The sequence below is a fragment of the Sinohyriopsis cumingii genome, chromosome 3 (genome assembly GCF_028554795.1).
Source record: "Sinohyriopsis cumingii isolate HCF-2022 chromosome 3, ASM2855479v2, whole genome shotgun sequence".
Taxonomy (NCBI): domain Eukaryota; kingdom Metazoa; phylum Mollusca; class Bivalvia; order Unionida; family Unionidae; genus Sinohyriopsis; species Sinohyriopsis cumingii.
In genome coordinates this window covers 124,670,665-124,683,104 of record NC_142963.1, presented here as the reverse complement: position 1 = coordinate 124,683,104, position 12,440 = coordinate 124,670,665, and the positions used below count along the sequence as shown (strand labels likewise).

General features: G+C 36.1%; 1 protein-coding gene across 1 annotated transcript in view; it reads right to left on the bottom strand.

Moving 5' to 3' along the window:
- LOC149803775 (filamin-A-like) overlaps positions 1–4,862 on the bottom strand; it is a 104,473-nt gene extending 99,611 nt beyond the window's left edge. Inside the window, exon 1 of the mRNA XM_089953563.1 lies at positions 4,705–4,862. Within this exon, the coding sequence (XP_089809689.1) occupies positions 4,705–4,749 (45 nt within the window). The 5' untranslated portion in view covers positions 4,750–4,862. The remainder of the gene's footprint in view (positions 1–4,704) is intronic.
- Positions 4,863–12,440: the final 7,578 nt, after the last annotated feature.

The following is a 12,440-nucleotide window of genomic DNA, read 5'->3' as shown; positions in this document are numbered from 1 at the left end:
CTGGTCAGTTTTTGTCTTACATACCCTTGAATATATTTTCTAATCTTCTAAAATTGAACTGCTTTGCATTTAATTCCTACATAAAAAGTCAATACAACTTGAAGATTTTTAGCGCAAGGATGGCGAATTGTTTTAATTTGCCAATTAGTTTGGTTTAAACAGTATTTATTAACAAAACTCATCATGGAATGTACAACATATTGAACAAGAGATATTGGGGATTGATCAACAATCATAAGCTTATTTCGTGCTCTCTCCTCATTAACAATACTATTTACTTATATAATATGGCTGATGTGACTGATGAATACTGCAAACACTGAAATCTGATAATGAGATATTTAAAGAACATTATACATACATTGTTATTATAATGTCCGACAGTGACTAATATGTGTTTGCAGCAGAAACATTTTACTGTATCCTTGCAAATCAACGAATGTGAAAGAAAAAGATGTGTACGGATGTTGGCATTGATCGAGTGGTGGTGGTAGATAAAAGACTTTTAACTGCAGCTTGGGTGGATTATATTCATAAAAAAAGAAATACGTACCGACTATAATACAGCTTAAATTGAAGACATAAATACTGTTCAGGGATCTCTTTTAGTTATAATTATGTACTTATAGATTCCTATGAAGATCGTTTTGCTCTTAAAAATCACCTATTTCGACTAAATGAAAAGATTAAAACTTAATAATGTTTGTTTCCTTTATCACTTTCAGCATATTTTTGTTTTGTATTTTCATGGTGATTTTTGGTAATCTTGTCTTTGTGTGTGTTTTTATGTGTTATCTGATACTGCAAAGCGCTTAGAACTTCTAAAGATTATACGCTGTACTAAGTTATTATTATTATTATTATTATCTGTTCGTTGACCTCAACCGATTGCAAAGGGTTACTCATTATTAACGAGTAGATGACAAACGATTTTTTTGGGAGCAAAGATTGTCGTTTAATAAATAAAAACCCAGTCGATGTTTCTTGTGGATAATTGGTACTATTCTTTCTCCTTGATAGTAATACATTGTGACATTTCAAGATCAATATTTACGTCCGTTTGGTAAAAATAAACGTTGGTATAGATTTATCCTGGCAAAGGACGTTTAGAGTTTTACTCTGTCACGGAGTTGCTTACAAGCTGGACATTTGGACAAGCTGGACATTTGGAGAGATTTATCCTCGATCCACGCCATGATACAGCTTTGTACGCCTTGTTGAAAGTCTTTCACATTTTACTCCTCCAAAACTCTAGCAGATTTTGTTTCCCGCCATACGATTCTACCTGTTCAGCTTGCATTTATTCATACTGAGTGCAATTTCCCCAGATAACATCTAAATACTCCAAAAATAGGTCTTATCAAAATTAAAAAAAGAAGTTTTAATGAGTTTTTTTCTATCAGGTTTAGATTTTCAGTTTTGTAGTATGTCTGACCTTTTCCATGCTTTTGTTGTTATTTCCTGCATATGTATATGACAAGGTAAGGATTCTGTTAAAGTTAGGCCTAAGTGTTTATACGAGGTGCCATTCTTAATAACCGTGACATTTATTAAAAGTTGTGGGTGTTGTTCTCTTTGAGATTTTCTGGATATGAACATTGGTTCGATTTTATTTGAATTAAAATCGATTAACTATTGATTAGCTCATAAATTGATTTAAGTAGGTGTTCGTTCAAGAAACAACAGCAGTAAGGGTTTGGTCCTCAACAACAACTGATAACGATGTATCATCAGCAAAGACGCCTATATTGGACCGAATATCAGTCAAAATATCATACGTGTAACTTAAAAAAATAAAATGTGCCCAGGTATAGATCCCTGGGGCATTCTAGCCCTGACATGTTGTTGTTCTTCTATTACAATTTTCAAACCATTCCAAACGTCCATCACCGGTTCCAGTATTTCTCTGGTAATAAATTAAACCTTTTTGCCAGACTTTGTCGAAGGTCTTACTAATATCACAAAACACTACACTGATTTATTTACCTTATTTAACCGCCGTGCAAAAAGTATTGTACATATCACACATTCGGATTAGCTTTATGATGATTCTTAACTCCAGAGATATGCCGTTTGTAATATACATGGGCTCGTCTGCTAATTATTAATGTGCCTCGCCCCTCCCTCGACCGCGCGTATGCATGCCCTAGAAGCCTTACTTTCTTAATTAATATATCAATCAATTACGACAAAATATAATCAAAACAATTATGAAAGAGTGCTGACTTCATTCTAACTTCTAGTGATAGACACATATTTTGACACTGAGTGACAGTTTAGCTGATGAATAACAGTACTGAATCAGTAATATTTTTAATACATCGAGTAAACAAAATATATTCTTTGTTATACTTACATCTTAACAACTATTTATTGGTGCCTTAAGTACTGTGTGAACAGCTTAAGTAAAATATTACCGCGTACGGGGATATTTCTGCTGTTAAGTTTTCACGAATACATTATCTTAAAAACATTTTATAAAAACAAAACAAACCCGCGTGTTTTAATTTCGTGACCTCTTTTGGCCACAGAAACATAACATGTTCATCCGGCTTTACGAAGGTACGTTGTCGTTTTAGCTTGAATGTAGCAATTTCCAGACATATCTCTGATGTTGAGTACCTCCACAGCTGTGAAACTGCTCTCGAAAGTTGAGGCTCGTTCCAAAACTAGGTTGAATAAACTCATTGCATTTACAGCCACCTGCCCGACAAAAAGTTGGCTTGCATATATTTCCTGCTCATTTGAAGTAAATTTGCACTATGAAGCACGCGGTATATCCCAGTTTGGTGGCAGTTCAGCTGCAGCAATAGCCACTATAAGTACATGCAGATTCTTCACTATGTTGTTATCATGTGCACGTTCTCATATTCAGAACCTATGATCAGAGTTGCGCTTTAAGAATTCTGTTTTCTCTAATACTTTTTTGAGTCAGCAGATAGTCGAAGTTTGCGTTCTCCTTCAAGAAGCAATAGAAGCTTCATCTAGGTACATTTGCAAGTCTCCTGAATGAGAAATATACGTTAAACTTAAATACCTGCGATATATAATTTTGGAAACTTGTATAAAAATTTAACCTATGTGAAAAATCAAAGAAATACAGGAGTCATTTAACTATGGAAATTGATATTCTTCATTTAGATAATTAGCAAGGAACTTACTGCCAATTAACTATTCGTTCCACGTTTAGAGACGTTATCTACTTCTGTGAGAACATGTCATTAAAATCTCAAATGGAACATCGATTTTATGACGTTCCACTAGCTCATCTACAAAGGCTACTTTCAAGAGGACGCCAAACTAACAAAATATTTGTTTTTACAAGCTACACTGGATTAGGAAGAACAAGCAGAGAATACAATTACTGCTTTTGTTTTAAATATTGCTGTCATTCTTGATGATGTTCCATTAAGCGGAATAAATTTCAGCTGCCTACTTTTTTTCATTCGTTCTTCTAGTTCTGGAATTCCATTAAGCGAAATAAATTTCAGCTGCCTACTTTTTTTCATTCGTTCTTCTAGTTCTGGAAACTCTGAGATCGAATGTTTATTATTAAAATCGCAAACAGAAACATATTTTAAAGAAAAGGGCATGTTTATAATTTCCCCCCCAGATTATTTTTAAAATGGGGAAGATCCGCACTGTAAGATTACCTCGTTACTCTTCAGTGCATTTCACATTTTTATGAAGAGGGTGTTGGACAAAGTGAGAGTTAACTGACATGACAAATTTGATTGAAACTAGTTCCTGCAAGGATATCCGGGCTGTTCTAAACATCAAGTAATAAAATAATTTACTAAAGTCGTAATTACTTTAGCTCATATCAAAGTCAAATTTTGATACAAATTCTAGACACTAAAGAAACACGACAAATTAAATTAAAAAGTTTATGAAGCGTGAACCAGGTAGAACATTTGTTGCATTACCACAATAATTGCACAAAATTTAGCAAACCACACGCAAGGGAACAGGCTCGGCGCAAACAAAGGAAGAGAGATCCTTATGCAATGAACATCGTTTTCATGTTCAAAAGTATAATTATTATTTATTCAAGTGTACATAACTGAAATACTGTAAACAGTTTCTTGCATTAAACCGTCTTCATGTTTTGAGTAGGTGATGAGTCTGCGATTGAAATCAAAGGATGAATCATTGGAGTTACTTGGCGTTCCTATTTTGTTCTGAATTTAATGTAACGGTTTTCGTCTATTTCGATTCTTATATTATAATTACCTTAAAACTCTAATATCGTTTCCGATTTCAATAAGATGTTTAGGGAATACATGGAAATGTATTATTTGATGGATTTTCTTACCAATCTTTTCATACAAATCAGACGATTTCTAATACATTTGTACATCGAGTTCAAATGTAAATTCTTGAAAGCTGCAGTTTTTAAATATCGTATGAAAATTTCGAAAGTACCTTTAGCCAATGGAACTCACTTTATCTTCTATTAGCATTTACAAACACTCCAACAAAGCATACTGATTTTAGTTTAAACTGAAAATAATTTGTACAAATGCGTGTACAACAAGAAGCGTACACTACGTCATTCTTGCTCTCAAGTAAAGAATCCACACGTACAGATGAAACAGTGGCCCACAACAAATTAACTAATGACACTAATGCTGGTGATATATCCTCAAGCATAATTTTGAACAAAAGTGTCAGAAATGGCATTTCAAAAATCTTATTTCATACCTGATAGCCCGGCGATTGTGGCTGAAAGAAATCCCAGTTGATCATGTTGACAAGTTTAGATTAAAAACACTATCTCTGGTTTGGGAGCTGAGTTCTGAAGATGATGTTCCCTGCACGATCTATGATGTGCTTTCGGGGGCTACTGAAGAGTAAAGGCGAGGGAATTATGCATACGACTTGGGGATGATTGTATACGCATGACGTTTTTACCCATCCTGACCCTGCCTGGCTGCTTTTCATACCTTTACCGACCAAATATGGTTGTTGTACATGCAAACGTGCCACCTTCCTAGCACCCTTCTTAATATAAAAAGACAGATACACTCTTTCATCTTAAGGATGATTTTTCATTCGCCTCATTGGAATGTAGAGGAGAAAAAAACATCTTCTTGAAGGTAGGTTTCTAACAGTAACGCTTTGTCTTAAAGACGTACTCGCATTACTTATGAAAACGATAAACTTCTCACTCAATTTTTCTGCCACTACATTCAAAGACATTAGTAGTGTTTGTCAAGCCCACGTTGGAGTGAAACTACGTATAGCAGTCTCCTTTACGGTATCGTCGTCGTCGTTGTCAATATTGTATTAATGATTTTGTAAAAGTTTTCATTTTTGATTATATACGCTATTTCCTGAAGCCACCGACAGATTCTCACTGGATCATTACGAAGCCAAGACGGCTCTTTCTAAAGCACTCTCGCTCGCCTCTATGATCTTGGTATCCCGATCACGGTCATATAAAATCTGCGTTTGGGTTTTTGTCAAAGATTTTTTTCCCCTTAAAACATCGTTTGCTTTTCTTCATCACAGGATTAGTTGTCATTATGAAGCTAAGACAATTCATTCTGCGACAGGTTAGCTCAACTTTGAGATCGTGGGGTCTACACGCAGGCCCTTTCTTCTCGTAATTACAAACAGGCGTGCACGTGTGCATTTTGGATTATCAAATAAGTGTCATATATCATTCAGTTTACATTTCCAATGTTCAGAAGCAGACAGAACTGTCGACATCAGTTCACATCTTCCGTCAATGTAATGTTCGGCTGGTTGTCATCTGACTATTGAGACAGACGGTCTAGCTGTCGCAAAAGCTGAGTTTGGTGTTTCTTGACATCCGGATAATAAGCGAGACTTACAAAAACAGATTTTAAATAATTTTAATAAATAGTTTTCATGAGCTGGGAAATGCTGAGAACAATGGTCTGCCAGGCAATTAACAGAATTTCAAGATAAACTCTCTTGTCCTGCAAGTCATTAAAATTATTAGCCTCTTGAAAGCCTAAGTAGCTCAGGAACGACAACTAATTTGTACTACTGATCAACTAACAAAACTATTATTTTGTGAAGGCATTGAGGAAAATATTCATAAAATGACATGCATCTTTAAGTTTATCATGATGCGCCACTACTTGTTGCCAAAAATATCACCCGTAAATAATTCCCGCACTCGATTCAAAACGTTTATTTTATTTTCTTACATGAAATACGACTGCTTCGGTGGCCTAAGTAGTTAGAGTGTCCACCTCGGATGCAGGAAGTCGCGGGTTCAAATCCCGGTCGAGTCATACCAAAGATTTATAAAAATGGTAATTGCAGCTGCTTCGCTTAATGCTCAGCATTAAGAGGTTGGTGTTAGGACTGGCCGGCCTAGCGCCAGGATAATGTGACTCGGTAGGAAATTATGCGATATGTCTGCGGCATGATGCCCCAGTGCTAGACATCACTATGAACAGCCGATATCACTGGACAATTGTTAAAACCGACGTTAAAAATCCTATGACATAAATACGAATTTTGTCCACCAGTAACTGTAAATGAAATATGTGCATGATGAAAATTTCTTCAGGTTATTTCACCATTATTGAATTCAGAGACCTGCATATTTGTCTAAAATTAGTCGGTGACAAAGAGGAGGATTAGGTTTTAGTTCGTTTTTCCGAAGAAAAAAAATAAGTACATCAATCAATTGAAACTCAACAAAACTGCATTTAATTCACAGAGTTATACATAATTTCACACCTTGAAATTATCCTTCTAATATGAGCAATCAAGAATAAAGTGCTTGTTTGAAAGAAACTTTTGCTCTGTGGAACTAAATGTTTGTAATATATTTCTTATGATGGACCTACTGAGAACATACAGTTTATGTTGTGACAATGGAAACATTGTGTGCTTTTCCGTCAAGGCGAGAAAGAAACATTGGATGTAATTCGCCGTCATATTGTATGAACTATTTTTGTTCACATGATTACAATCGGAACATCGTTGGCCTTTTCTTTTGCAACATATATCGCGCATTCGGCTGAAGGCAAACCATCAACAACATCAAATTTATGTGTCTTCCTACAGTTAAATTAAAGGTTATTGCTCAACTTGACGAAGATGGCAGAGCGATACCTCGATTGATGCAGCGGATGGTGGTAAATCAATCGAATATCTTCGGCCTTTTCAGTCAAGCCGAGAAAGAAACCTCCATGTAATTCGTCGCCAGTGAGATCTCTCAGATAGCCTAAGTGGTTACAGCGTCCGTCTTGGACGCAGGAAATCACGAGTTCAAACCCCGGCTGAGTCACATCAAAGACTTAAAAAAATGGTACTTACAGCTGCCTCGCTAGGCTCACAGCATTAAAAGATTATTGTTAGGACTGGTCGGCCTGGTGTCAGGATAGTTTGACTGGGTGGGACATGATGCCACGTCTGCTGCATGATGGCTTCACTATAAACTGCCGCTGGAGACATCGTTGCGATCTGACTACGTTAAAACACACACACACACACACACACACACACACACACGTCGGTACTGAGACCTATATTCTGAACTACTTTCGTTTATATGGAACATAATGGCGGCGACAGGAGACAAAACCACAATCGGAACAATCTTGGCCTTTGTTGTTGTAACACATGTGGTTCACTCCAACTGAGACGAATCACCAAACACATTAAATTGATGTGTATTCCTACAACAATTTCCAATGTTATTTCATGACCTGAGGAAATAGCCGAGCAATCTTCGGATTGGATGGTAGAGGTCATGAAGTCATTGAAGACAAGATAGATCACATGACGTAATGACTAATTGAATCTATGTTGGGGTTTTGGACCGAGACAAGGAAATCCCAGTCAAGGGGTTATATTTATTTGTCTCCCCAGAGGCATAGCCTCGTGGAGAGACAAACAGCGTAACTCCACGACTGAGATTTCCTTGTCTTGGTAAAAACACCGAAGAAGATTATTTTTCTCGCCTAATTTTAACTAAATTAAAATAACCCTACACAACTGCAATTTATGTAGCAGATTCAAAACACAATATTCATCAGGTATTATTATTGCTTCTCGCTATATATAAAGGTCATCAGGTTTTGTACTCTTTTATGAAAATCTGAATAAATTATCTAAGTAGAATCTAGCTATATATGTCGCTCTTAGAAAAAAAAATAATCAAGAAAAAGTTATAATTGTTATGTGTGTGCAGTATTGCGTAATGAGCGTCTTGAGTCACGTGTTTTTGTTCATCTAAATTCTGCGTATTAAGACGCATGAGAACATAGAAACAAAATCATTTGATATTAGTATTGAATTATCACATTTAATCGATGGATGTCATATGAAATTTAGAATAAATAATGAACATATTTGATACGGTTAAGTCTTATCTTTAATTAGTTCTAATTTGTAAACGTTCCATGGTAGGCAACGGTACGATACTGTGCATTACGATATGCCTAGTGGTTACATTTCTAAGGAAGCGTGTAGTGACATCTGGATATTTCTAATTCATGACTTTCTGGATTTTCTGTCCTGGAATTATGGCAAGTGTTGCTATGACTAGTGCAGTGATAAGCCACATGGTAACATTTTTGGAATAGCATGTGGTGAATGCATCACTATTGTTGGTAAGTGCAGCAGTTTTAATTTACAATCGCATTATCGGATTGTTATATACGATTCAGTTTGGGCGGATTGTGGGTGTTCGACAAAGTTAGAAGAAACCAGTTTGACATTTCTGGCTTTTGCCCGCTTTGCATTAACACTTAAGAGAGTTTGTTTGTGTGTGGCCATTGATGTGTATTGCCTGTATCTTGAGCTCAAATAGCTCGACATGTGTGTGTGTGTGTGTGTGTCTAAATGTTTTGTATGGTGTTATCGAAGTTAGAGAGACCTTAATTTGCTTTATGAGTGGATTTATTTTTGTTACATATCTGTTATTGGTGTTGTTTTTGTTGCCGTTGTTGTTGTTGCTGCTGGAGTTTATAACATCCCCGTCAGTCACAGCAGATGAGATCAAATGTTTCTTTTTAAAAGTAGTTTCTAGCGGGTGGACACCATGACTGAGTCGACAGGTCTAAGATAACCAGACTGAGATATGAAAAAGTAAGGTCAGCAAAACAGGCAGATTTCTCTGTTGCATGGTCGAAAACAATAAACAAAAATCCACACAAAAATACTTGCATGAAGTAATAAAGCGGAAAAAGTGGTGGTGGACTGGCCGGAAAATGGTAGAGAATCCAGTCACAAGCTCAAGTACATAAAGCAAAATAGAACCATGGCAAAAATATCATATGTTAAGTTCATACCTTAATATGTAAACTTGTGAATATTTCGGTCAAGAAAAAATAATTTCAATTTATAAATCGCCGTAATTAACGCTGTGGTCGTGTGTGAAGCAACGTAACTTGGTAAGCAAGTTAGAAGTAAATGCAATTGCTTCTACTGTAGTATCTCCAATGAGCGATCCCGATCATTATCGAAAAGGCGTGGGCATGTTCCGATTGCCTTACCCGATACTTGTCGAAAAGGCCTGGGGGTATTCCGATTGCATTTCAAGCATGACAGTGTCATTTCCAGCTGGAGTATTAATACTTATACCTTCAGTGAGATACCTAACTAAAAAACAGGGAGAAATACACGCGTCCAGAAAATATGATTGGAAGTAAGGTGGTTGTAGTGGTAGAGATCAGAGCCTACATGTTTCAGGTTTGAGCATTGTGATAGGTTTGAGCATTGTGATAGGTTTGAGCATTGTGTTGGGTTTGAGCATTGTGATAGGTTTGAGCATTGTGTTAGGTTTGAGCATTGTGTTGGGTTTTAGCATTGTGTTGGGTTTGAGCATTGTGATAGGTTTGAGCATTGTGATAGGTTTGAGCATTGTGATAGGTTTGGGCAATGTGTTTGGTTTGGGCATTGTTTTGGTGACATGGATGTACGTATCCAGTGCAGGTTGCAAAATTTTGCCCATAATTTTGTACGAGACTAATTTCCGTTTAATAATTGCCACTCTCTCACCCCTAAAAGCTATTCTTAACACCACATTTCCACTTATATTAATGACACCACACCAAATATGAAAAATATTTTCCATTGAGTTATTTTGACACTTTGAAGGAGTTAATTTCTTTCTTTGAAAATAATAATATTTAAAATATTCGTTATATTGTTCTCAAACTGTGTATGTCATATTTGGAAAATACTGGTACATATGTTTGCTAATATACTGACCAGTCTAAAATATGTATAAATACATGTGAATATATTTAAAAGTCCGTTAGTTATGTAAAGCTTGCATATTAAATATTTTCTATATATGATTCCAATTGTCTATTGCGTTTGTAATCAGACAAATGTTAAACCTTTCTTGTCCTTATTATCGGTTTCATACTCAAGTTTCGTGCATATATGATATACCGATATTAGAGCTGTCTCCGATGCATTAAAAGGCACATCGTTTTGGTCGATGTAATTGGTTTTATACCCCCAGCTCTTGCATATATCGATATTAGAGCTGTCTTCATGCATCACACGGTATACCTCTTGCATAATTATTGAGACAAGGGATAAAAGCAGATGCGCCTACTTAAAAAGGTCATTAAGTACACTCTCGTGTGTAAATAGACACCAACTTAAAAAGTCAGTACACTCTCGTGTGTAAATAGACACATTTCTTGTACAATAAACATATAGCCACCACACCCCTCCTTCAAGGTAACTCCCAATAGTATTGGTCGAAGTCCCTCTGTCTGTAAATTCCATGTCAGATGAAAATCCACCCACTGCAGTAAACTACAAAGTAATCATGAATATGTATACATGTATAAGCACGCAGGGGAAATTGAAAGAACATATTTTCATGTCAAGCGGAGTTCCTAAGGTTATTTCACTCATTTATTTTCACACCGAAATAACCTTCTAAAGTGAGCGAAAATCACTGAAAACTCCTCATTTTCAGCCCCTTTGCAGATTAATACCAAACACACTCGTGCAAAAAGGTAGTGTTAAAAGATTTTAAAACGATACCCAAATATGTAATTTAAAAACAAAAACAGACCAAAAAACATTACCATTCGGAACAAAGGCGGAATAATGACGATGATGGTAGTGGTAGAGAATTAATTTTTTCCTAAATACAACGTTTTCGGAGAAGCCACTTATACTATTGCAGTCAGACAATTAATGTATCGTATGTGATATTCATTGACTATTGACCATGGTATTAATGCTGTTGACTCTATAACACCAGAAGACGCATCTGGCAGGATAATCGTGTTAGGTCATACTACTAAGCGAGAAGCGTAAGCAGAGTTTGACGATACGATTTGATCTTATTATATGACTGCATGTACACTCATGTATCCTTTTTTTATTCAAGGCTGAGACTGTAGTAGTAGTAGTAGTAGTAGTAAGAAGAAGAAGAAGGAGAAGAAGAAAAGGAAGAAGAGAAAGAAACACATCGATACAGATTCATGCTGTTGGTGGTACTGTTGTTATCTTGCTGTCGCTTCTGGTGACTATGGTTATGATTGTGGTGGCTTATAAACGCCAACAAAAAACCATTGCGTCTTCATTCTGCAATATAGCTACTACGCAGTCTGTCTGTATGTACGCTATGTATCGGATTTTGTTTTCCTTGTGAGAAAACATTACAATCCGGATATTTTGCATCTATTCCATCACTGAGTAACTTTCGATAACCAAAAAATTGCATATCTGTTTTCTGCCCAGTGTCTGTTTGCTTCAGCAAAACGTGTCCAAACAAGAATTGGTGTCGTTCTCACTCTTCCGACAGCTATTTTCTATTCCTATTCCTCAACTTTTTTTTTCTACCCCGCTCGCTGTCTACTGTGATGATATAATGAGATATTATTTATGTTAATACATATTAATTAATCTATTAATTATACATATTTGTAATAAAAAGGTAAATTTTACGCAAGTAGCGCTATTGTATTTATGTATGTACATTGTAATAAAAGTCTTATCTGTTCTATTCAAGGATATCTTACTTTTATTATTAAATTACCTTGTCTGAAGAATGTTTCAGATTACTGTAACACATTGTACTTGGGAATTCGGATCTCTAAATTAAATGATATTCTACTAAAGTATTGAAGCTTCCTGTAGCCTTTTTTTGCAACTGGGAAAGCCAAACCTGATGTTATCATTGACATTCAACTTCTATGAATGTTGTTGAGTCACGAGGATGGGGAGAGGGAACATAATTTTAGTACAAGAAAATTAAATAGAACAAACCTGAGTCTGTAGATAGGACTCCAACATGCCGGGTCTTTGGTCCCAAGGCCATTCTAAATGTTTAGGCGGACCTACTTGCACAGAGCCCCTTCTTTGTGCCATTTCACTTCACTTCCTGGTGGTTTTCGAAGGCTTATAGATGGACGCTGGTGTGTGTGTGGACTCGCTGGCTTGGAGGGCTATGGTGTCGTTCCTCGAGTTGAGAC